Raw genomic sequence first — 27,624 nt, 5'->3', positions numbered from 1 at the left:
AGTCTGGCTTTGATTAGTCTTAAGCTCTGTAGTTCATGAGAATCTGTCTTGCTTTTGAATTAAGAGGTGCAAGTGAATAAGCATCATCTTTAGAGATGATCTAGATGGGAAACTATCACTGTCTTTGACCTTCTTTAGGGGCTTTAAAGCATATTCAGGGATCCCCCAGCCATAAAGAGGGCTGACGGGTCCAGGTTGCAGATGGACCAGGCCATCTGGACCAATTCTCCTTTTAGATGCCTGCTTTAGGCCACTTCCTTATTTATCATAGATAATAAAGGGATTAAAGACAATGGGAAAACATCAGTAAGTTAAAATGATTTTGTTTGTATAGCTGTGTTAAAGAATGGTGGGAAAAGTCAGTGAAACTCAATGGCTGAAATTGCATTTAAGGATCTTCTGTGGGTTTTGATTATCCATGACTTGCTAATCCTCTCTTATCACAGAGAAGACAAGGGAGAGAATAAATGAAAGCATAAACATGGTTGGAGCATTTTATGTGTTATCACATATGTTATCCTTATAGTCTCAAAACACTTTTCAGACTGGAATCATGTTTTTGCAACAACTTCGCATCAACATCAACATAACATACATGCATATATTCACACACACGCACAATACCAACAACCAAGAACGTATTCTTGAGAAATCTGAGACGTTATTTCTCACTCCATCATGCATCCACACCTCTAGTCAGGCTACGCGGTACATGGAAGGCTCCATTTTTTCCCCATACGTTGCCCGTGTTACTTTCTCCACAGGAACTGAGATTCCCATTCTCTTACCTTTCTCCAAATCCCACTTCCCACAGGAAACATTCTGGAACAATCCACCTAGCCCCCATTGACCTCTTCCTCTTTGACCTGCTGTCAGAATCATCAATGTAGCACTGGAAGGGATGCTGCCTCATTTGGCCTCTGATTTAATTTATCTGAATTCGTCTTGTTCACCCAACTAGGCTGCATGGGGGTGGAAACATGATTTCTGCATCTGAGGGCACACCAAGCATAATGCCTACTTAACACACAGAGCTACTCAATACTTAGCCCTTTACCAACCATTTGAAAAAGAAAGAAAAATCTACAAATCTCAATGTTAACCCCTAGCTGTTCTGTTGTCATTAAGAGTGAGGCAAAATTCCTGAAATTCCATAGAGCCTTTCCTCCAAACAGATGTTAATCCTTTCCCTCCTTTCCCACAGATTATCTCACTCAGATTTCATAAAATCCTGGAAAGGAAGGCAGGGAAGGGCAGAAAATATAATTCTCAGATTTTTGTATTCCTCTTAGAAAGCACATACATGAAGCGGTGGCACCTTTGGTGGCTCAGATATTTGACGCCTGCCTCACCTGTTAGACAGGTACAGCAAAACCTCCGTTAACCAGACCCATCTATCCAGAATCCTCAGTTAAACAGAAGCATGATTCTTCATGCATTAAAAGAAAGAGGTGAATTATAGCAAAAACAGGATCAAGGATTTATTTCCAAATCCACATCCTTGGAGGGCTCTGCATCTACTACATATTCAGTCCGATCTCGTACATCTTCCTAGATACAAGAATTGATCATTGCAATAATAAGGAACACTTAATGAATGCTTACTCTCAGTCAGGAATCAAGCAAAATGCTTTGAATACCTCATCTCATTCAGTCTTTACAAAGAACTTACACAGTATTCATTACCATTATACTCATTTAAGACATCAAAACTGAGACACCCAGAAGTAAAGCAAGCTGCCCAAGATCGCACAGTTTAGGGAGGGCCAGCGTTTGCATGGAACGTTGTGTGATGACAGAGAAGACGATACAATACTTACCCATAGCCAATCACAATTCTCAATCATGAAAGATTTTCCTGGTATTTTATAGCCACTAAACTGAAATGCTGCCAACACACGACAGAGTTATTCACAACAAAATTTGGGGTGACAGAAGTTTTAAATCAACCCTCTATTTAAAAATTGTTCAATAAACAGATCACACTCTTCACCTCCAACCCTGCATCCTGCTTAATCGGGGTTATCTTGGAGTAGAGAGACGCAGGAAAAAGAGAGTAGGGGAGGAAGAATTTGTTGGCCCTATTTTGCAGATTTAAAAACCAAAATCAATCTCATCGACAGTTTGTTGGAAATAAGGCATGGATTAATAACAGAAAAAACATTGGGGAAGAGTTGAAACTTTGCCCTCACCCACATTTCCTGAGTGCCTGGAGGGTGATCTGAAAGAAAACTGGGTGCATAACCTCTGGCTGTCAAAAGTATAAATTATTTCAGCAATGTTGTGGGAGGTATATTTGCTTAGTTCAGTCATATTGGGAGAAGTTGGGATGAATTCATGTTGGTGAGGAACAATTGTATTAGTCAGTATAGGAGCTGATAAAGCAAATACTCCTGTTTAAGTCAAATTTTTATTGCCCAGTGATTCTTAGAAAAAAAAACCAACAAAACATAGAGGACCAGGGTTCTCTGCGTCTCTTACCTGGGGGTAAAGCTCAAGTTGCTAGCCATGCTCGTATGTGTCGCTGGGTAGGAGTCCTGTGTTTTGGGACCAGAGTGTTCCCTTCCGTTGTTTCTCATCACCATGACTGCTGTCCCTGCAATGTCACAGGCATCTTGGTGAGCTGGCATGATACCCTTTCATGAGGGATTTCTGGACTGTTCCTATTGGCTGAGACAGCTCTAGCCCCTTGACTAGGGAGAGGCTGAGGATCCTCAGCTACAGACTAGTTCTAAGAGGATGGTTTGTAGAAAACTCTTTAATTTCCTTCTACAGAGTTACAGAGTGGGTGAAAATGATTGTGGGGATGTTAATACCATACGGTATGCTTAAAATAAGTGCCTACTGAGTACTTCCTTACCCGTTCTGCACCTTTCTAATCCATCATTCTTCCCATGTCATCCAAAAGTATAGCATTTGAGGAGCCTTTCGGCTGCCAGCAGAGTCTGCAGCCACTACAGGACGCTAAGAAAAGATCACTATACAAGGCCTCTACTCCCTTCTGCAGATACTGGTCGGCCTGCAATTCATTCTCCGTGGATACTGCTTCCTTTTACTTCACTTTTCCTTCAAGGCTTCCTTTATTATTTATTTTAACTTTTGAAGAATCTTGATCTGACCTGGGATATGTCTCAATACATTTGTGAATTTCCACATCTGGAAATAACACAAAAGCAGATGATCTTCTCATCTGCAAAACAGGGAGAAGACTAGGACCTCAAAGGGTGATGGTTGAGGGCAAATGCAAGAACGCGTGAGCAACACTAAATGAGCAACACGAAGCTGCTTTGAGATTGGAAAAAAAAAAAAAAAAAAACGGACACCTGAGCCTCCTGCACCCATATGTTGATACTCCATCACGCCATTTTTATTCCAGAACAGAGATTTAACCTAGGAATCCTTTAAACGCACTTGGCTAGGAAGCCATCCTTGCTCAATAAGAATTGGCGCTTGGTACTGTGATGAAAAGTAACATTGTGAAGGACGCTTTGGAAGTTAAATGCTTTTCTTTCGCTATTCAAAAACCCTGCCTGATCTGCTTGCCTGAACCTGACTGCCGGGTGATCAAAGATGGGAAGGCTGCCTGGGAAGAAGTTATCTAGGAGACGGGCAGAGTCAAAGAGGAGCCGTCACTGCTACTCCTCTTCCTTGCCCACCTAAGTGGAGAAAAGAGACATGACCTTTCCTCCTGTGTCGATGTGAGGATCTCTCTGTACTTAGACCACTCCGAATGGGGAGTTGCTCTGGAACAAGCCTTTAAAGCCACACTGAACCAGGTTTTGGACAATGGCAGACATAAGGAGCCACAGAAACATCTTGGTACCCCTCTTCTTCTGATGTAACTCTTTCTAAGCCATTTTAATCTGCAGAAGATATCGATCGAGTCAAAACATACTTTTGGAAGAAGACGGACGTCCTTTGCATATGTGATTTGTCGGTTTAAATCAGCGGTAATTGCATCATACAGGTGTACTAAGAGCCAAGTATGGAATAAGAGTGCTCCCTATCTGTAATCCTCAGAAGCCTTCACTTACATATGGAATTTTGATGGGGTTTTCAGGTTGATTGATGTTTCCTTATTTTGTGGTTACCTTTTGCCCTGAGGGGAATGGCTTGGGAAGGGAACTTCTGAAGAAAAATCTAAGCGAGGACTAGCGTGTTACCGACTGTCAGTCTTTAAAGGCTAGGTCGGCTTGGTACTCGTGATAGAAACTGGGCTGTGGAATGTAAAACGCAACATGCCTAAACTGGCTTGGGAACAATGGAACTTTCGGGAAGTCTCTGTTTTCTCAGAGCCTCACTCTCCAGCCAACAACATTTGCCAGGTATTAAAAAACGCTGGGAGGGGACAGGTGGGTGAGGTGAGTGGTAGGTATGAACCGTGAGAAATTTTTGCTCAATAAAGCTTTGAATCTTCCCTTGTGTCCTTCTTAATAAAATCTCCCCTGAAACCACATGAATGATTTGCATAACGTTGGAAGCGTTCACGATTATGGAAGTACGTCCATGGATACGGGGGCTGGAAGGCGCAGTCTCGTGAGGATGGGTGGGGGCTCCGGCTGTGTGTGCCGGCTGCCCGAAGGGGAAAGAACTGGTCCACATGATCTCTGGTTCCTTCAACTCTAAGTTCTATAATCCTAATGAATTTCACAGAAAAGGTCTGACAGTGTCCTCTCTTACCAGGTTGCAGAGAGGGTCGTTAAGAACATGCAACAATTACTGCCCTTTCTCCCAGTGTCTTTGCTGCTTCAAACATTTGAGAGAAAAACCAAAGAATAAAATAAAACTAGGAAGTAAAGTCCCCTTCTCTCAAGGCAGTAGATAAGCAATTGAAGTTTCTCTGATTTCACTCTAAGAGCACTTGATCATTTGATTTATTTATATTTTAATCTATTTAGCTACAGCTGACAGTGTCCAAGTAATTATGTTTTCATATTTTAGGCAAGGGAAAGATGAAATGGATTTTTGCCTAACTCCCTAACCAGCCTGTTAATGGCTTGCCATAGCTTACTATGACTTCTTCTCTATGGATATTCTAAAGACGGTTTCCGAATAAAGCATTAGACATTAAAAAAGACATGGCATCTAAGACCTTTGGGTGACTGAAAAAAAAAAAAATTAAAGTCCTATGCACAGCCAGCATCTTGATTATCTTTCTCTGTTCTTCAAGAAGTGATTTCCTTGACAGCTACAGGCAACCATTTTCCTTTCCTGGCACACGTGATAGGATTGCATATTAAGAGACGTCTCATATATGATTTCCATATGGAGAGCAATAATTGTACTCCTCTCTATCTCCCTCAGGAAATCTTATCATAGTCCAAATGAGTGAAAATAATTCCTGCCTTATTTGGCTGTTTCTGAATCTGCTCCAATTTACTAAATAGCTAAACTGTTGCAAAATTTCGTATCTACCAGTCATTGTGACACACCTAAGAAGTGATACCATGTGTTCTGGATAAGAAACACTGCTCTCAGGAGCCGAAGAAACAGCAGGGCAGGAGATCAAGCCGATGCTTCCATCTTGCAAAAATAGGGATAACATTCATCCATCTATTTATTTTTTTAAATTTATATATCTGTTCATGATCAGAACTTCAAGAAAATTCTTAGAGCCATGAAAGATGGCATGGATTGGCATGAAGAGAGGCTAGATCCAGGGAAACCTGCCAGCACGCTATTATAATCATTGGGATGAGAAATAAAGAGGGCCATGGCCAAAGTGGAGATGGACACCAAGGACTCGAGAAAACGAAGCCCCACAGCGAACGGTGGGACTGACTACAAGAACCATGGCAACTGTAGTGAATACAGGAATGCAAGATACCGGTGTGTGGTCTTTGTGGACTGTTACCAGGTTGCTTCCCTTTTTGTTGCAATTGGGCGGACATGTGGCCCCTGGCCCTGCTTTAGAGAAGAAGAGGCATTTAGGAACACCTCTGCTCTCTCTCCTACCTATAGCCATTGGTGCAGGAGGAGAGCCAAGCTAGAGAGATGAGCTGGTAGATTCACTGCGGGGGTGCGGGGCGGGGGGGGGGGGTTAGAGCTCAACCTTCCAGGTGTGGAATGCTCATCCCTAGGGAATACTGGCTGGGCTGACGCCCTCCTTACAGAGGCCGCTTAGTTGGGGATGTTGATGAAAAAAAATGACCCAAGGCAAAACCTAAAGAACACTATGAAGTAGAGTAAATTCAAACTTGGACCTCCTATTCAAACCATTTCTTATCATTTCTGCCCATCCCTGACCCCTTTTCACGCCTTCTTTCCAAGTTCCTCTTCATAATTCCCCTCTCATTTACGGTGACTCCATCACAAACATTAACATTTTAAGAAGGAATCTAAAATAAAGCCTTTCTCAGGGGGTGAGGATTAGGGGAATTTGGACACAACTTTCCTAAGGCCACTCTCCCGTTGCCCACTTTCCACGCCATCACGTACAGAGACCGGTGTGTGCTTCTCCCTGCCCCGGTTGAGGACCACCGTTCTAAAATCTCAGGCGTTAGAGAATTCAGTGCTGGAATGGCAGGCAGTGAACTGTTTGGGTGGAGCTGGGAAAGTTTCTGCCCAGTAACTTATCGAATTGCGTATGATTCCTCTGCTCTGAAGGCCAGCCCGACCATGCATGGTCTTCACGCTCTGGGTCCAAAACACATTGGGGAATGGGTTCAAATAAGTATAATCTACCAGGACTTCTCTGCCAATTCTAATTTCATCTGAATCTCATTGATGAGAACAATACGAGATTCTTTTTGGAGTTTGTGTTCCTGCGGGTTCTATGATAATTACCATATATGTAGTACTTACTATTTGCCAGGAACTGTTCTTAATGCTTTCTGTATGAATAGACTCAACCTGTATACTCTTTATGTACTAATATTCTCACTTAACCCCCTGAGATATGTAATAGTATCACCAACATTTTACAGAACTCTGAAACACTCTGAGAGCTTAAATAGTTTGCCTGAGATCACACAGCTAAGAAGGAAGTGAGCAATGCAGAATCCAACATTTTTAACCACTGCACCCTGCTGCCTCTCTAAAATGTTAGATTATGAACTTAAGGGGAGAACCTCTGGTCTGGTTCTACTCGGGAAAAAAAAAAAAAATGGAAGTGATCAAAGAAGAGGAATTATAAATCATAGGACATCAGAACTGAAAAGAGCCATAGCGGTGATGAGGACTGCTGAATTTCCAAAGGATTACACTGAGATCTCAGAAGGTGATGTGTCTTCCCTAAACCGCATCCAATCAGTGGCACTGCCGCCGTCAGATTTCAAGTCTTCTGACTTCTCATTGAGTCCAGGAGGTGGAGGAAGTTGGTGGGACTGCGCAAGCTTAATTAACTCAACGAAGAGATAATTCTTTAAAGGGAGTGGACCGGGGATACATTTCATCTGACTCTGAAATGTCAAATATTCAATCTGGAATCCGAACTAACTCTAAGTCAGTAAATTTTCTATTCTGTCATCTATTGGTAAGTTCCTTAGTCCTTTTAGAAAGTTAATTCTCTGCGAGAATTTCCAAGACACTATCATGACTTTTAAATCTATAAGGCCAAGTAGTCCCCTTCTACAATGATGTCCTCTTTGGCACATTTTCGGCTAGAACTAACTCTCCAGGTTCAAATTCACACACAAGTCCACTCCCCCGGGCTACCAGACCCTGAGTGTTTCCTGGTACTCTGCTGCCATCGTCTGGCAGACTGAAGTAAGAACAGCTGGCTCACTCATAGCCTGCTATTTAAGAATCTTGGTACCAGATTAATTAGAGTTGTCCTGGATGTAGTAGAAGTGGTGATGGAGGATCAGGGTGGAGCAAGAAGAAAAAAAAAATGATTCTATTATGAGAAGAATGAAAGGTTCTGGGGAAGATCAAATGCCAGATTATAAACTGAAAGTCTTACTGATTCCCTAGATACTATAAATTACCTGTTATAGAAGTGGGTGAAATTTGGCATATCTACAAATATGAATGCAGAGCTCTTTTCTTTAAACAAAAATCTTTCCATCTTTATACCAGACCAACTAACTTCCTGCTTTAAAATATTTATAACAAAAACACACTTAAAAGTCATCTAAATGATTATTCAATTTATAAAAGTTTTTGTTTTGCAAAATGACGGACAGCAGTGCATGCATATGAGTGTATAACTTATGTGTAAAAGTATGATTTGTACACTGTGTTTACAGGGATATGTCTATTGCATGAAACAATGCTGAATTTTCATATGGGATAAAGATATGTGTAATGAGACGAAACTCTTAATGTATTATTTTTTTCTTTCTTATTCACATCTCTTTAATGGGACATTTCTCCATTTAGTCAGCCTCACCCATTGCTTCAAGAATGATTCATATTGGGCCTCCCTGGTGGTGCAGTGGTTACAAATCCGTCTGCCAATGCAGGAGACACAGGTTTGAGCCCTGGTCCGGGAAGATCCCACATGCTGCGGAGCAACTAAGCCCGTGCGCCACAACTACTGAGCCCGCGAGCCACAACTACCGAGCCTGCGTGCCTAGAGCCCGTGCTCCGCAACAAGAGAAGTCACCACAATGAGAAGCCCGCACACCACCACGAAGAGTAGCCACCGCTCACTGCAACTAGAGAAAGTCCGCACGCAGCAACAAAGACCAAACACAGCCATAAATAAATAAATTACAAAAAAAAGAATGATTCCTATTGTTACAGAATGCAAAAGAGTCAGTGTTTAACTTTTGAATCCCAAATAGGCTCTTGAAGCCCATTTAATTAACAGTATTCTTTAGAGTCAAGCGTTCCGTTGCAAGCCCTCTAGGTAATAGGGATTTCAGGAAATGGCATAGGAATAGTTTCTTTCTATGCCCAAAACTGTATTAGATTTTCACAAAAAAATTTAGAGTCAGAGAAAATAGATATGGTTAAGATAGAGCCTTTAGTTCGGAATGTGGGGTGGAAGCATGAAAAGTTCCACGGACCTGCTCCTCCATGCAACAACAGTAACTAGTAAACATTGAAACACACATGCATACAAGCCCAATTAAAATCTCTAGAAATTGTCCTACAGGCATGTAGCAAATGTAGACAATTTATTCAAAACATTATACCAAACCTTAGGAAGAGCTACAAGAGCCACAGGCACTTGAGTCACAAATGGCATCCTTTCCTCCAACCCCAACTAAGTGTGACACAAGCTCCATTCTGGGTATGTGTGCCTGGAAATACAGAGCTACCCTTCCCTCCAGCTTCCAGGCAAGGGCTACAGTGTGTCTCGGGGAGGGGCAGCGCACCAGCATTTCTCATTCTCCCAGCCCCATGGTGCAGAGGCTGAGTTTCAGGTGAGTACAACCAAGAGGATGGAGGCTCCCTTCCTCCACACAGCCCTCACTCACGGGGCAGAGGCCCTGCCCCAGCATTACAGGGTGAAAACCATGGAGCACTGAATAGCCTCATCCCAGCTCGCACCCAAGGCTGAGGTTTTACAGTGGGAGAGGCAAACCAAGACCAGAACCTACCGCCACTGCCCAGAGACCTGCTCAAAAGACAGATATGTCAATTCCAGATAGGTGGATGACCATTTCTACCCCATAGCTCCTGGGCAGTGGCTCAGAGATTCTGCCCAGAGGGAGAGGCAGGCCACTACAATAGAGAGCTCTTGGGCTTCCCTGGTGGCGCAGTGGTTGAGAATCCGCCTGCCGATGCAGGGGTCACGGGTTCGTGCCCTGGTCTGGGAAGATCCCACATGCCGCGGAGCAACTAAGCCCGTGAGCCATGGCCGCTAGGCCTGCGCGTCCGGAGCCTGTGCTCCGCAACGGGAGAGGCCACAGCAGTGAGAGGCCCGCGTACCGCAAAAAAAAAAAAATAAATAAATAAAATTTTTTAAAAAAGAAAATTCTATCTGAAAAAAAAAAAGACCAGAGGCAATGGCAGGGACGATGGGTTTCAGTAACAAACGACAGTCGGTGACCTAAATCCAGGAGGAACAGAGTCACTGGTTGCCAATGCAGAGGTCACAGAAGTTTACACTTACAGACCTCAGGAAGCAGTAAGGAGGACTCTCATGAAAGGAGGCTTGGCTGTCCACCACGAGAATACCATGCAGTTAGGCAAGTGTTCTCCTGCATTTACATAGACTACTACTGGGGAGAAGAGAAGAGAAGAACCTTACAGGGAAGGAGAGCCCTGATAGGAAATTCAACTTCTGAATTAAGTTTAAATGCTGAAACACTGGGATTTTACCCAAACAATCTTAACATACCTGGAAGAGACTAAGTTTCAAACCAGAAGTGATTAAGTTATGAATGCTCGAAATAACTTTTCTCTTCCTGCTTTAAGTGGTAAGGGTTGTTGGTGAGCTATGGAGTTCAGCTTGAGCAAAGGGGGAAAGTTTCATTTCTTCAACACTGTGCCAGAATGAATAACTTTTAAGTTCCCTACAATCCATTAAGGAACAGAGTACTCAAGGAACGGTTTTGTTCGCAACACTAGAAGAAATGATCATTATGCTGGCGATAGAATCGTATTGCAATATAAATGTATCAAGTCATGTTGTACACCTTAAACTCATACACTGTTGTAAGTCAAAGACATCCCAATAAATTTTTTTTTTTTTTTTTAATTTTTATTTTTTTGCGGTATGCGGGCCTCTCACTGTTGTGGCCTCTCCCGTTGCAGAGCACAGGCTCCGGACGCGCAGGCCCAGCGGCCATGGCTCACGGGCTCAGTTGCTCCGCGGCATGTGGGATCTTCCCGGACCAGGGCACGAACCCGTGTCCCCTGCATCGGCAGGCGGATTCTCAACCACTGCGCCACCAGGGAAGCCCCCCAATAAAATTTTAAAAAATAGAAATGGTCATGAGGGCGTATCCTTATACCCAATGAAGCAGTCAGATACAGGCTGAACTTTTAGACCGAAGGTGGGAAGCCCTGCGTGACGTAGAGAAAAAGCAACAGGCTTATCATCAGCATGTCTGGGGTTGACCTGGAAGGTGCCTCCAGCTGGCTATGTGACTTTGGACAAAATTACTGAATCTCTTTCGGAGCTCATTTGCATGGCCCGTGAAGGGGTTGAACTAGAGAACTAGTAAGGTTTCTGCCAGCTCTAAAAGACTGATTCTCAGGTCTTGGATGCCCAGTGGGGAAGTCTCTGCCACTTCTTGGCCAAGTTCAAGTGGACACTGTCTTTTAAGAGAGAGAGTCCCTCCCCTTTCCTTGGCCACGCCCCCAGAAGCTGGGCCGAGGACAGCCAGACAGAAAGCGCAGTTACCTGTCCTGTGTTGAGGATTCTTGCTTTTGCAGCTACATCTTCCAATTAGCTCGGGAGTATACACATCACTGTGACAGACGGCACAGTAAAAGAAGGCTCTGGACAATGAAAGCAAATCAACAATGACTTATGTGAGGCTTCGCACTAAAGAAACACGGCGCTGACTCAGTCTGCCTGCCATTAAGTTGTATTCGCTTTAGGACTTTCTCCCCGTTAAAGTAATAAAAAAAAATTTACCTTTTGACATCCTTTGCAGATTCAGCAATAAAGAACCCTAGTGTGTTCTTATGGAGCTTAACTTGAGCAGGTGGGTTTAGTATCAGCCCACTAGAAACAGAAAATAATAATACAGTAATTTTCCCCTCCAATTTCTGGGGCAATATCTGTTTTTACCAAAGGATTCTCTAAGTTGCGGAGTTAATAGGACTCAGTCCCTTTTTACTGGCAAAATTTACAGTAGAAAATGTGAATCTGACTGCCTTTAATTCATCGACTGCTGCTGAATATACTGAGGGGGGCCAGGTCATAAGCCAATTGCTGAGCTGCATACACTCCCTGGACTATGTCCTGCATCAGAAATGGTCAAACCAATTCAGATGCAGGAAGCCTTGCTAATTTAAGCTACCCAAGGCCAAACAGGCCAAGGCCACACAGCTGCTAGTCTTAATGGTCATCCTAGTGGTGTATGTCCTTAGGCTATTTGTCCTTTAAAATTAAATTCATCTAATTAACTAGCTGGATTCAAAAGTTCCTTTTATTTGTCTATACAATTTTTGAACTTGTTTATCTCTGACTTCACTTTTGTGTATCTTGATTGCAAGATTTTTGAGAGCAGGAACCATGTGAATTGTTTCTATTTCTACACTACTGCAATATTTTGATTGTCTATTTTATTATGGTTTTTTTTTTATGTTTGAAAACGCTGCCTTATAAACTTCATCCATGATATTTTTTGATAGGGTGCTCCATTATGACTGAGTTCCTCACATTTCTCCCTGCTGGTCAGGATCTCCCGTTTTCAGTTTTCATTTCCTTTCATTCAGACCTCCAGCATGGCGAGGTCTTACAACCCTATACCTGCCTTCGCTTTGTTTGTGCATGGTCAAAGTACTCCTTTCCTCCTTTAAAACACACCCCTCTTTTCGTATGCACACTGGAAAGAGGTCAAGTCTTCCTTTGGGCAAAGCTTAGTCTGTTGTTAGGATATTCAAAAGTAACGTGCAGGTGTCACAGCCTTACAAAAACAAAAGAGCTTGTGCAACAAGAGATCTTCAGCTCTATGCCAAGAGCAAAAGATGCTGAAGAGCTGAGTTCAAGCAGATGATTGCATGAGACATCGTGTGTCACTTTCTGAGTACTGACTCACTGACACTAATGTGTCACTGGAATCACTGCTTTTAACTTTGAAAAGGAAAGGACATGGACTTGTGCCTCCCCTGACCCAGTATCATCGGTTGATATTCACTACCTAACAAGCATATGTTTAAGTTGTATCTTCATACCTCCTTTTTTAAAGGCAGGGTCCTCTGAACTCACGTTAAATGCTTAGTTATGAAGATACTGTCATAATAATTTCTCTGGTTGCATTTGAAAGAAGAGGTGAACATCTTTCAAAGAAGTTATTGCTTGATCCTCCCCCCGCCCCCTTCCTGAGTCACGGCCAGCTGCTCTATTGGAGAACGCAGGCCACTGGAACTAACTCAGAACATTCTCTGACTGGGGTCAGATCCAGCTTCACCTCTTACCAGGTGACACATTATTCCCTAAGACAGATCCTGAGGATTATCCAGAGCTTTTGCACATCTTAGAGTCTAGTCGAGTGCACCAATTAGAAGAAAAAATAAAAGGTGAGAAAAAATAGGTTTTCCCCTAGTTTTTCAATATACCTGCCTGAAGCCCAGCTTTGAGATGCCCTATTTCCTTCTGTGTACAGTGACTGTGGTGGATTTGGCACAGCCTGGTGATCAGAAGTGCCCCCAGAGTAACTTCACATGTCTCGCTTGGCCCCTGGGTGTGGTGCAAGCTTGGGGAAATTATGTAACTTTTCTTGGCTTCTCCTCCGTACAGATGGGGCTAATTGTACCCTTCTTACGGCATCGTTGGGAGGATTCCCGAGTTAATGTAAGTGAAGTGCCTCTAGCAGTGTCGGTCACGAAGTAGCAAACATGTAAGACTGCTATTACCAATATCTTTGCCAAATCAGGATTTAATTCTTTTGATGCATCTGCCTCTCTGGTGAGAAACCAAAATGAAATCTATGTTGGAGCAGCTGCCTCTTTTATTGGAGGTAGATGTATGCTAGGTAGTAAATGGCACCAGAACTTCTTGAATATTATGTAGAACTTAGTTGCTTATTCATGTTTCTGGTCCACGATGTCCTGACAGTCATTCTAATAAAGTTTACAGAAATCTAGGATGTTAAATGTGCAAAGGGTATTAAGAGCATTTGGTATAACAGTTTCTAAATGCCAGTGAATAAAATGACTATATCATGGGGACTCAAAAAATTCATATATTTTGGTTTTATAAAGTCAGAAGTGAGGTTTTGAATTCTATGTCTTTCAAACTTGGCAAATAATTCCGATGCATAACCCAGGTCATTGAAGGCCAAAAATGGTAAAACCTGATCAAGTTTTGGGCTGGTCTGAAACCCAAAGTACCTGGCTCGTGAGGCTAAGATACCATCCTCTTTACTCTCACCTATTTCCAGTAGCAAGGGCACTTGTACATGGGTTTCGACTTCGAGATTTCCATGAGCATGGCAGAATTGTTAAATAAGATTCAGCCAGCCAGATGGTACTATTCTTTACTCTCCTTAAGCACTTGCTCTGTACTGTATCCCACTGACCCCTTTTGCTCAGATACCTTCTACATCCTCTCTGATTGACACACTGTTTCTTCTTTCTAGCCTTTCATATACTTTGTACTCCCTCTGATATCACTCAAAATTATTGAATTTTGACTGTTTCCCTATGATTTTAGGGTTCCTGGTAATGTCAGTCTTCGAGCTGGAAAGGGTCTTAGGGATTAATTAATGTGACTCCCTCCTTCTACAGGTGATGGACACTTCTCTATGGCCACTGGGCTGGCAAATCATAATCAGGATCAGAATCTAGCCTATTGATTCCAGTTTAATTCAAGGTAGTTTTCCACTAAAAAACACACAGAAGCCAACGTAAGTGTTTCTTGTTCCCCATCCCACTTAAGCCTCACTTTTTATTTTGCAGCATCTTTTATCTCTATATCATTGAGGCTGATTCTGGACTTTCTTTTTTATTATATGATAACTTCTCCTACTTCTTATATTATTCAGTATGCATTTTCAGGAAATGCTGATGGTCTGATAAGGTTACCTCTTTCCTTTATCAACAGCACACTTTGCCCAGGAGGCCGAATACCAAGTTTTCCATATTTTGTGGATTAGTTTCTAAGGCTAGAGTTTGTGGGAACATTTTTATCACAAATAATTCTACTTCATGGTATGGTTTCATGGTCAAGACTTACAAGATCTTGTAATATACTGAGGAACACAATTGAGAAGGTGACCATTTCTTCTGTCTCCTGATCATGAGACACAATTGGGGAAAGGCCATAGGAACAAAGGCAGAGCTCCTGCCCACCCACTAGAGTAACCATTCTAAGCTCAATCATTATAGAGACAGTATTAAATGCACCACAGCAGCCCGGGTGCCTTGAGAGCATAGCAAAAAGCTTAGTTACGGCTGCATGTTTGGAAAAATCTTAATCATAAAGATTCTCCTCAAAGACTCTGAAGTGATTTGAAGTCTCTTTGGTACCAGTAACCGTGACACACGGACTTGTGTTCGATGGCTATCAGCATGAGGTGCATCTTCACGAAGCAGAGCCTGGAAAGGAAGACAAGCAATTGTGAGGCAAGGCAGGACAGCAGAGCACCAGCTCAACAATAATACGATGGACACTTTGTGCTCTTTGCCTGGGAGGACACCGCCCCCTCCGCAGAGGGAGAGCCTCTCAAGTATGGAATGTTCACTTGAAAGTGAATCCATCCTGGAGTAACGCAGAGCCAGTGCACCAACTGGGACAGAGGTGAACCTGTCCCGCACAGACTGTAACCCTCCAGGCTGCAGGCACTCAGACGTATTCATCCTTATACCTTCTGTGTTTGTCACTGAGCCTGGTCTACAGTGAGCCCTTTGTGAACACTGGGGAAAGGATGCATTGCACGAAAATGAGGCAAGCGTTTCCCTTAACTTACCGGCAAACGTCAGGAAAGCTCATTCCAGCAAAGTCATCAGAGAGGCGTTGAGTCAGGATTTTGTTCTTCAGGCCGCTAAAGAAATGTTTCTGCCAGGGCTCTTTAGGGCAGATCTGGAACACACAGTCAGACCACAGGAGGCACAGTGATGTGGAAAATGGGATATTCAATATACAAATTGTGTATTCTGCTCAGCACCAAACCAGTACCCATTGCATTCAGGTCCCAGAAAGGAGATTTGTCCTCGTGCTTAACTAGAGACATGTCAAAGGAAGAACAAAAACTCTAACAAACATCTCAACTATTTCCAGAACGAAGTAGGAGCGTCACGACTTAGTTCCTCCCCAGATGGCATCCATACCTCCTGCTGGAAATTAATTCTTCTTCCAATAATTTCAGCAAGGTAGACTGGTTTGTGAGTCAGGAACAATAAGATGGGAAGAATAATGTGGAATCTAACGTGTCTGCCCCTAGATATGGCTGTTTAAGATTTTTTTTAAAGAACATATTAGTTTTCTACTCACTGACTAACCATATACCACAAAGATGAAAACATTCATCACTTCTGCTCAATATCAGAACCCTTCTTGGTTTAAATGAACTCAAAAAGCCATCCTGATCCGTGGAAATGAGAACGTAAAAATCAAGGGCAGTGGTAAGCTTCTAGAGAAATGGGGGATGTGACAAAAGGATTTCTCTCAAAAAAAGCTAAATGTTGTCTAACTGGGGGTTGGGGGGGCATATGTTGCTGAGTAACTCAGCTCTGACATCTGTGTAAGAGCCCCAGGAATTCTGTTTTGTTCTATTTGCATCCTCCCCATCCGCCTCCATCTGCAGCCATGAGAAACACCCCATGCTGCTCTAACAGGGCACGACTGGCCCCTTAAAGCCCGGAATCTCCAATGAAAGCCTGGAATTCCGAGGAACTCAGAAACACCATGGCAGTGGAGAGTTAAGGCCAGTTCAGAAACACTCCTCAGATGGCCATCTTGTGGTTTAGGAAGAACAAAACAAAAACAAACACACGAACAAAAAAATTCTGCCCTGCTAATAAAAAGGACCACCTCTTTCCAATACACCTCATCACCGTCTCAAGATGCAGCTGACTCTCCTGCATTTTCCCCCTTTCTTAAAGTCCTCTCCCTGTGCAGTTCAAGTCACTAAGTCCTCGTGACCAAAGAAACTGGCTTAGTGTTGCTAATCCAAATGTTCCAGGTTTTGCAAGAGGGTAAAAAATAACTGTAGAGATGAAGATGTCCTGAGTCAGTTTTCTTTTTTTTCAATAAAGACTTATTTTATTTTTTATTCATTTTAACATCTTTATCCCAGTATAACTGCTTTACAATGGTGTGTTAGTTTCTGCTGTATAACAAGTGAATCAGCTATACGTATACATATATCCCCATATCCCCTCTCTCTTGAGCCTCCCTCTCACCCTCCCTAACCCACCCCTCTAGGTGGTCACAAAGCACCGAGCTGATCTCCCTGTGCTATGCAGCTGCTTCCCGCTAGCTATCTATTTGACATTTGGTAGTGTATATATGTCCATGCCACTCTCTCACTTCGTCACAGCTTACCCTTCCCCATCCCCGTGTCCTCAAGTCCATTCTCTACGTCTAAGTCTTTATTCCTGTCCTGCCCCTAGGTTCTTCAGAACCATTTTTTTTTTTTAGATTCCATATATATGTGTTAGCATACAGTATTTGTTTTTCTCTTTCTGACTTACTTCACTCTGTATGATAGACTCTAGAAAAAACTAAAAATAGAACTACCATATGACCCAGCAATCCCACTACTGGGCATATACCCTGAGAAAACCAGAATTCAAAAAGGGACATGTACCACAGTGTTCACTGCAGCTCTATTTACAATAGCCAGGACATGGAAGCAACCTAAGTGTCCATCAACAGATGAATGGATAAAGAAGATGTGGCACATATATACAATGGAATATTATTCAGCCATAACAAGAAATGAAACTGAGTTATTTGTAGTGAGGTGGATGGACCTGAGTCAGTTTTTTTAAAATCAGAAAGGGAAACAGGATGACAAGATGGATTTTGGATTTGGATAGTAGAATCGGGAGTGTGAATAAATCAGTTAGATTAGATCTAATCTAAATTTAAGCTTAAGGCAATTCTCTGTGCCCAGAACCAACTGGAGATGCTCCTCATACTATGATTTCTCACCATATAATCAATAATAGATCAGTAGGGTCAGAATACATGGCATTGACCCAAGGCTTGCTAATTTGACTGCCCAGAAGTTTTACAAATATTCACTCAATACCTGAAAAAAATTAGGTTATGAGTAGATTAGCAAGCCTTATTTCATAGATGCAGAAACTGACAGAGAAAGTTTAAGTGCCTAATCCAAGCAAAACTGGAAATAAGACACTAGCATCCTGATCATTAAACCTAAGTTAATAGGTGTAAGTAACTAAATTAATTTTAATTAATTAATTAACTTAATTACAGAATCTAAATCACCAGAGTACAACATGAAAAAATCTTGCCCTGTTTAGAGTTTCTGAAAGAGAGTTTCAGACTTCACACCCCCCCCAACCAAAAAATTATCATGACCACAAATCTCTCTTAATTCCTATCTTCCAAAAGCCACCTTATGAATATTGACAGGTGACCATCATCACTGAGGAGGTTCCAACTTTAGATAAACAATCAAAAAAAAAAAAAACCCCCCGCAAACCCAACAAACAACAGCAATAAAACCACAACAGGGCACGTTGTACATCTCTTACCTTCTACATTTCCATGAAGGAGACAAAGTTTTCATATAGAGTTCACACTCTATTTTCTCTAGACACAGAGATTAAAAAATCACAATCCTCACAACACATACTGCAGTTATCCTGCACTTTCGAAGCTGACAACACACAGGCAATGTCTTCACAAGCCGTTTCCTGGGCTACACACAGTGACCACTAAGTGAAGGTTAAAGCATGTTTGCTGTATCATCACCAAGGCTCATTCCTACTGCCCGATGGTCGATTTTATTTCCCTGTATTCGGCATCTCCTCACATTCACAGGGGGAATTTACTAGAGAATCCTGTGGTTTCCAGTTAGCACTTTGCCGACCAGAGTATCTCTTGAATCTTATACCTCTTTTGCTTTTCCTTAACAGCACCAAGGAAGGGACCAGAAAAGGTGTACAGATTTCTTAAAATGTATTGGACAAAGGAAATAAAGCACAAAGAGAAGCCAAGAAGAAAACTGGGTAGAAGAAGAGGCAAATGTGGACGCATAATTAAATGGAGAGAAAGGTGACTCTCTGGAGAGGCTTTGGACAATGGGACACCAGGCCCAGTTGAGGGTTAGAACATCTTTCCCAGAGCATTTCACAGGGATGGCATTTGGAAGGCATACTATGTGTTACAGTATTTCATCCCAGTGGTCCATTTAGCCATTTATTTTGTCTCAAACAAAGGTGTCAAAAGACCTGATGTAGGACACTGGGAGAAGATATCTAAGATATCCAGAGGCACAGGGCATAGTGGTGAGACTGTAAGTCAGACAATTCCACATCTGCTACTTGCTAACTTACATTAGTTAGCATCCATGACTGGGATACTACCTTGAAATATCGAGGGAAACACAATGTACTTAAAATGCATGACACACAGTAGGCATTCAACATGTGGCTACTATTATTATTACTGCATAGAATATCCCAAAATAACCTGGAAAATTAGATTTTAATATTATTTGTATTATTATTTCTCTTTGATGAATATAATTTATTATTATGTCAATTACTTGGTATTTAACATATATTTAAATGTATGATTTCTCCACTAATAACAGAACCTTTATTTATATTTCTACCTTCAATAACTCTAAGTGCTTCTACATTTATGAATACATTTACTGTCATAACGTCATGGATTGCCGGGAGGAAGCAGGGTTATGAATTCTATTTTGCAGGTAAATATTCTTAGGCAACAATAAGATAAACAACTTCTTCAAGGTCAGTGTGGTACTTGGGACTTCAATCTAGATGCCTCAATCCCTTCCCAGCTCAAGTAGAAGTCAAATCTCATTTCTTGGGCCCTTCTTGCTTCCCTCAATTTTTATTTTCTATTTCTGATATTAATTTATGAGGACATGGGGATAGAGCCAAGATTCAACATCAGTTTACAAGGTTACCTTCTTGTTTTGCTCAACAAATAGAGATGTTAGAAAGGTACACAAGCCTGGCACCAAACAGCCTTGGGCGATAAATCCGAGCTTTAATTCAGCAAAGCAGATGATATTGTCTCCAGTATTCCAGTTCCAGCTGGGGATCTTTGGCAGAAAAACCTGTTTCATGGCAGAAGTAGTAGAAACAGACTTGTGGATACAGTGGTTACCAGTGAGGAGAGGGAAAGAGGGAGGGGCAAGACAGGGGAAGGGGATTAGGAGATACAAACTACTATGTATAAAGTAAATAAGCAACAAGGACATAATGTACAGCACAGGGAAATATAGCCATTATTTTGTAATAACTTAAATGGAGCAAAATCTACAAAAATATTGAATCACTACGTTGCACACCTGAAACTAATACGATATTGTAAATCAACTGTATTTCAGTAAAAAAAAAAAAGAAAGTCAAATATTAGAAAGAAATATACCTCAAGAAAGCTCCCTGAATTTGCAATCATTTTGTTCGTTTGTTTTATGTTTTTGAAATATAATTAACGTATAACATTATATTAGTTTCAGGTGTACAACGTTCAACATTTGTATATATTGTCAAATGATGACCACAATAAGTCCAGTTAACATCCATCACTACTGTAATTTCAGGTTATTTTTTCTTGTGATGGGAACTTTGAAATTCTATTTCCTTAGCAACATTTAAATATAAAATAAAGTATTATTAACTATAGTCACCATGACTCTTTTATACTAGAAATTTATACCTTTTGTCCCCGTTCCCCCATTTTGCCCACCCCCACCTCTGGCAACCACCAACCTGTTCTGTGAATCTATGTGCTCAGGGTTTCTTTTTTGTTGTTATTCAACATATGAATGAGATCATATGGTATTTGTTTTTCTCTGTCTGACTCATTTCACTTAGCATTACGCCCTTGAGGTCCACTCATGTTGTTGCAAATGGCAAGATTTTATTCTTTTTTATACTTTTTGAGAAGACTCTGTATTCTGGTGCTTTTGAATGCAATGTTCTATATTTGTCTAAGTCATGAGGTATAATATGTTGTCTAAGGCCAATGTTTCCTTATTGATTTTTTAATCTGTATGATCTATCCATTGAAGAAAGGTATTAAAGTCCCCAACTATTATTGTATTGCTGTCTATTTCTCCGTTTAGATTTGTTAACATCTGCTTTATAAATTTAGGTCCTCCTATGATGGTGTCATAAATATTTACAAATGTTATATCCTCTTGCAGGATTGACCCTTTTGATAATGTAATGCCCTTCTTTTTCTCTTATTACAGTCTTTGTTTCAAAGTCTATTTTGTCTGATATAAGTATAGCTTCCCCAGATTTCTTTTGCTTTCCATTGGCATGGAATCTATTTTTCCATCCCCTCACTTTCAGTCTGTGTGTGTCCTTATATCTAAGTTTCTTGTAGGCAGCGTATAGATGCGTCTTATTTTTTTTTTGTCTATTCAACCACTCTATGTCTTTTGATTAGAAAATTTAGTCCATTTATATTTAAAGTAATTATTGGTAAGTATGTATTTACTGCCATAAGTGTTTTCTGTAAGTTTTATAATTCCACTGTTCCTTTCTTCTCCTCTTGCTCTCTTCATCTTTGATTTGATGACTTTCTGTAGCAGTATGCTTAGATTCCTTTCTCTTTATCTTATTTACTATAAATTTTTGCTTTGTGGTTACCATGAAGCTTGCATAAAACAACCTACAAGTCTCTTTTAAGTTGATGATAACTTAAGTTTGATCACATCAAAAGCTCTATATTTTTATCCCCACAACCCAAGTTTTGTTTTTGATATTACAATTTATATCTTTTTATTTTATGTATCATTTTACAAATTACTGTAGTTATTTACTACTTTTGTCTTTTAATCTTCATACTAGCTTTGTAAGTGATTAATCCATCACCTTTACAACATTAGAATATTTGGAATTTTACTATATATTTACTTTTACCAATAAGACTTATACTTTCATATGTTTACCTTTTACTAATTACCCCTCTCATTATAGCTTAAAGAAGTTCCTTTAACATTTCTTGTAAGGGTTGCTACTGGTGATGAACTCCTTTAACTTTAGCTTGTCTGAAAACCTCTTTATTGTTCCTTTGATTCTGAATGACAACTTTTCTGGGTAAAGTATCCTTGGTTGGCAGTTTTTGTTTTTTTCTTTTAGCACTTTGAATATATTGTGGCACTGCCTTCTGGCCTGCTATGTTTTATTGAAAATCTGCTGATAATCTTATGGGAGTTCCCTTATATGTAACAAGTTGTTTTTCTCTTGCTACTTTAAAAATCCTCTCCTTGTCCTCAACTTTTGACACTTTAATTGGAATGTGCTTGATATGGGTCTCTTTGGGTTCCTTTTATTTGGAACTTTCTGGACTTTGTGGATCTGAGTATCTGTTTAGGAAAGTTGACAGCCATTATTTCCTCAAGTCAGTTCTCTACCCATTTCTCTCTCCCTTCTCCTTCTAGTACTCCTATAATGTGAATGTTGGTCCACATGATATTGTCCCATAAGTCCCTTTAAGCTATCTTCACTCTTTTTTATTCTTTTTTCTTTCTGCTGCTCTGATTATGTGAGGTCTACACTCTCTATCCTGTCTTCAGGTTTGCTGATCGTTTCTTCTGTTTCCTCTGGTCTGCTGTTGAACCTCTCTATTATGGTTTTTTTTTTTTTTTTTTTTGCAGTTCAGTTATTGTATTCCTCAGCACTGTGACTTCTATTTGGTACTTTTTAATATTTTCTATGTCTCTGTCGAAATTTTCACTTTGTTCATCCATTCTTCTCCTGAGCTCAGTGAGCATCTTTATGACTATTATTTTAAACTCTCTATCAGAAAAGTAACTTATATCCTTTTCATTAAGGTCTTTTTCTGAGGTTTTGTCTTGTTCTTTTGTTTGGAAGATATTCCTCTGCTTCTTCCTTTTATTTGACTCTCTGTGTTGGTTTCTGTGCATTGGACAAAAAAGCAACCTCTCCCTGTCTTGAATGAGTGGACTTGTGTAGTAGATGAATCTTATTGTTCAACCCTGTCCTAGCCCTTGGTTGTTTCTCAAACCCTTGTCATTGTCCAGTCTGCCTATTTTATTTTTAGTGGCTCCCAGTACTTAAGGGTGTGCCAAAACCTGTCCATGTCCCAAAGGGGAGGATCTCAGTCAGCACCTAAATTCAGAATGACTGGACTCCAGACCATCAGGCAATAGCTTTTAAAGTATGTAAACATAACTCTTTCCAAATTTACATTTTTATGTAATTGACAATCTCAATGGGGCTCCAAATTTCACCTGCAACTGGCAAAAGCTTTTTGTGTGTAGACTCATTATAAAGTGATAAGTTCATACATTACTTAGATGAACTAAGTTCATTTAGTTCTACAGACCAAAAGGGGAGGAAACTGAACAGACTATAATGTTATAATACCTTGTTATGGGACTGAAGTATCTGTATGATGACTCTGGTATTAGGGTAATAGTTCTTGATAGAGAGCACCCTACAAAAATAACAAATATGCTCATTAGTGATATGCCATATCCAATGTCTTTATAATATAATTCAATTCAAAGTTAAGTTGATGTGTGGGTAAGCACAGGAAAACAGCACATTATAAAGTTCATTGTTATGATCTTTAATAGCACACACACAGAAGAGTGCTATGATTTTAGTGACTTAGTACATTAAATCTATGGAAAGGTAAGATTTTGGTATTAAGAGTGGTCTTCTGGGAGCAGTTCTTGAGGAGGAAGTAACCAGTTTCATATATTTTAGTCTTCAAACTCAAACAAGTTAATTACAGAAAAAAACAGAGACTGAATTGCTATCTATAGCTCAAAGTAGCTAACAGACTGTCTAATCCAACTTTCTTATTTTACAAATTAAGAAACTGAGATCTATCTTATATTTACTATATGTTACAAGTTCTCAGCCTTTTCTTGCTTTTTGTAGAGTCACCTTCAGCTTTGTGTATTTATTTTGCTCTGGAGGCCAACAGTTCTTCTGGGTTAGGCACAATGGCATTGCCCTCACAATGACAGTTTGAATCTCTTACCACAAATTGAGTTCCTGCTCATAGACAGTTCACAGTTCAAGACGGTAACACTAACCCTAGCCATCTTGAAAATACTGCCAATAGTCAAAAGCACATCATACTGAACCAAGCACAATCTTTCACTAGGACTACTGGAGAAAATCCCCAGTAAATAAAGTCTATGAATAAGGTTCACAAACCACAAATGCCATCTTTATTTTTGAGGGGCTGTTAGTCAGAATGGTGCTATCTGAACAGTTATCAGTTATTTGTATGCTTGCTTTTTAAATTTAGACAGCTATTATCCCTATGGAACTCCAGGAAACTAAGTGGAGAAGCACATTGACACACAGTAAACTCCATTTTGACTTCCTTTTTCATACATCTGCACAGTCTCTGGGGCCAAAAAATAAGGCAGAAACCTGGTATATGATGAACCCTATGCTGTGATACATGACATCTGTTTAGTCCTATGCACGGGGTTTTATTTTAAAAGAGGTAAAAATAAGACCAGCATTGGAGCATGTAAGACACAGTGCCAGCTTCTTACCTCATAATGTTTGAAGTGTCTTCAGCATGTGAATCACTGCACAGAGGGTTGGCTATAATCAGGCATGCTTCTGCAGAGTCCACCTATTCTTCAAGATTAAACAGCAGCCACCTTGTTAATTATATGTGGGAAATGCTCACGTGTTCCCCTTTGGGGTTTTCTTATGGTTTCATCATACAATTTCCAATAAGAAAGAGAGCACACTTGGGAAGGACTTGTGATAAGGATGTCTTTACATCAGAATCACAGTCCAGCAAATGCTGAAAGGGGCTGCAAAGACAGACCAGGGTCTCCAACATAGATGTAGATTGCCTTAAAATGGAACAAGTGAATAATGATATTTTTCCTATCATCCAGAAACATCAATTTATGACTAGTGATGAGTAATAAGATCTTTTTAAGCAACTTCCCGTATATTTATTTACCTTTCAGAATAGCAAAAAAATTATTGAAGTGGCTCTTATAACCCCAAGTCGCAGGAAAAAGAAAGATTATACTGTGTTTGTCAACTTTTGCTTCAATTCTTTGTGTTGACTCTATAGATCTCTGCTTTAAAAAAACTGAACCTTTTGCTCCATATGATTGTGCGAAACCTAAAACATGAGAGGAAGTGAGGCTTGATCTTAAATGCAAGATGTCTAGAGGGTTGGCTGTTGCTCAGCTCTTTTAGTCTCAGCCTAATTGGGATCTCTGCTATTTTCCTTCATGCCTTTCCTATCAGAGGGCATATCAGTATGTTTAGGAAAAGCTGGTAGAAGCTGACAGACTCCTAGAAATCTGTCATCTGGTAAGAATCCCACTTGGATAGAAAGATCTAACACACTTCCGCTACCCACAACTTTTTCAGATCTCTTAGACTGATAACATAAAACTGTTCTAGATAGAGAATTTAGTGAAATTAAAAAATTTAAATATAAATGTAGGTAAATAGTGAGGTCTGCTTGGTATCTGTCAAGAAGGATTTGGAGGTCAATTACTAACGTTTCTTTATGATCAGTTTTTTAAGTTGAAGAAGTCGTATTTCCCCCAATTCAAGAGTCTGCAGTAATCCTTTGGGAAGAGCAATACACACTATCGTTTTAATTGCTGCAGCTTAGGAAAACGACAAGGAGGAAAAGAACTAGATCTCACCGCAACTCGCCTCAGGTCCTCCCACTTCAGTGCAGATCCAGAAACGAAAGTTGTATAGGCCATGTAGCACTTAAATATGGTTTCCAATTCCAAAGAAGGAGGAACCCTGGACAAAGAACATAGTGCCAGATACGGAAAAAGAAGATTGGCTTTGGTTTAGAGATTGTTATATTATTTAGTGCATTTAATGAAAACTCTAATCTTCTCTTGGAAAACATCCATCCTCCATTATGAATCCACGTGCTTAGGTGATGTGGATACCACTAGCCTAATTCCAGAAATGGATCTGAAGCTCAGGGACAATCAGTCACAGAGACATGAAAAAATACAAATCAGATTTAATGCAAAACACAAGTGGGGGGGATTACTAAGAACAAAGAAGTTCAGGATCAATGAGAACATTTCAATTATTCAAAAAGACATGGCATTCTAAAACAACTATGAATTTAATAAAATAGCTTCTAAATATACAAAAAATTTTAACAAAACGAGAGAAATAGATGAACCTGCCACTGTAATGACAGATTTCAATGCATCTCTCTCAGTTACTGACAGATCAAGGAGGAAAAATAATCATCAAGTTTGATATTTATAAATTCTGCAAACAATATTTAGGATATCTAATTTAAATTTTTTTTCACCTTTACTGAGGCAAAATTGACAGTTAAAATTATAAGATATTTAGTGCACAACGTGATGATTCGATGTATGTATACATTGTGAAAGGATCCCTCCCATTATTTAATTAACACATCCATCACCTCACATATTTACCTTTTGGGGGGGTGATGACATTTAAGTTCTACTCTCCTAGCAAATTTCAATTATACAATACAGTGTTATCAACTATAGTCACCATGTTTTACGTTAGATCCTCAGACCTTATTCTATCTTAAAACTGTAAGTCTGTACTCTTTTTACCAACCTCTCCCTATTTCCCCCAGTCCCCAGACCCTGGCAAACCATCTTTCTGCTTTCTGTTTCTATAAGTGTGGTTTTTTAAAAAAATTCCAGATATAAGTGACACCATGCATTTGTCTTTCTCTCTCTGGCTTATTCCACCAGCTTATAATGTCTGTCAGGTTCATCCATGTTGTTACAAGTGACAGGACTTCCTTCTTTTTTAGGGCTGAATGATATTTCATATCATTCAAATATATATATATATACCACATCTTTATTCATTCATCCATAGATGGAAACTTAGGTTGTTCCCATATAATGGCTATTGTGAATAATTCTAATTTTCCTCAACAGCACACAAATATTTACCAAAATGATAATTTACTTGACCAATAAGGAAAGCCTCAACACACTGTAAAAAAAAAGCTGCTGTACATATAATGACCTCTGATCACAGTACAATTAAAGTAAAGGTTAATAACAAAAAAATTAAAAAATATTCATCATAGTTGGAAATTTTGAAAAACAGACTGCTAAAAATCTCATGAGCTATGAAGAAATTATAATGAAATTTATAAAATTCTTAGAAATTAATTATGTGAAAACACTAAATATCTAAGTATTTGGATACAATAAAAGCATGCTTTAGGGGAAAGTTACAGCTTTGGACATTAATATTGGAATAAACCCAAAGAAATAAGAAGAAAAGAGACAATAAACACAAGAGTGCAAACAGCGAAATAGAAAAGAAAAATAAAAGAGAGAAGATGAACAAAGACTGGTTCTTTGAAAAAATAAATCACTAATATAATAGGCAAAGCTGTAGTAAAGTTGATGGAGAAAAAGAGAAGACAAAAATGACTCATAATATTGAAAGAAGATAAAAATACCTACAGGCAAAGTAGAGATTAAAAATAATAATCAAAGAATACATCAACCAACCAAATGCAACAGCTTTTAAAACTTAGACAAATAGACAAATTACTAAAAATAGATCTTACCAGAACTAACTCTAGAAGACTATTAAAGGAAATGAAGTTTAGTTTAAAATCTCTCAAAACTAAACAAAAACGAACAAAACACATACAAAGACCCACACACTAAACAAAATTTTTAAAACCACCAGTTGTAAATGGTTTAGCAGGCAACTTCTACCGCACTTTCAAGCAACAAATAATCCCATTTTTATACAAAGTCTTTCAAACACCTTAAAAATAGAAAATGGTCCCCAACAAATACTACAAAGCCAAAATAACCATTATAGCAAAATTATTAATTTAATTCACCACATTAACAAATTAAAAATTACACAGCCACCTCAGATGCAGAGAAAAAGTTGATTAAAATATCT

General features: G+C 39.9%; 1 protein-coding gene across 1 annotated transcript in view; it reads right to left on the bottom strand.

Moving 5' to 3' along the window:
• KCNU1 (potassium calcium-activated channel subfamily U member 1) overlaps positions 1–27,624 on the bottom strand; it is a 152,863-nt gene that overhangs the window by 60,128 nt on the left and 65,111 nt on the right. The window contains 9 exon segments of the mRNA XM_059049166.2: positions 2,482–2,596; positions 11,243–11,340; positions 11,480–11,569; positions 15,040–15,108; positions 15,480–15,592; positions 19,644–19,796; positions 23,086–23,155; positions 24,240–24,322; positions 25,371–25,476. Coding sequence (XP_058905149.1) covers positions 2,482–2,596; positions 11,243–11,340; positions 11,480–11,569; positions 15,040–15,108; positions 15,480–15,592; positions 19,644–19,796; positions 23,086–23,155; positions 24,240–24,322; positions 25,371–25,476 — 897 coding nt within the window.

The sequence above is a fragment of the Kogia breviceps genome, chromosome 20, assembly GCF_026419965.1.
Source record: "Kogia breviceps isolate mKogBre1 chromosome 20, mKogBre1 haplotype 1, whole genome shotgun sequence".
Classification (NCBI taxonomy): Eukaryota; Metazoa; Chordata; class Mammalia; order Artiodactyla; family Physeteridae; genus Kogia; species Kogia breviceps.
Note: the sequence above shows the minus strand (reverse complement) of the source record. Positions and strands in the feature narration are given on the sequence as shown.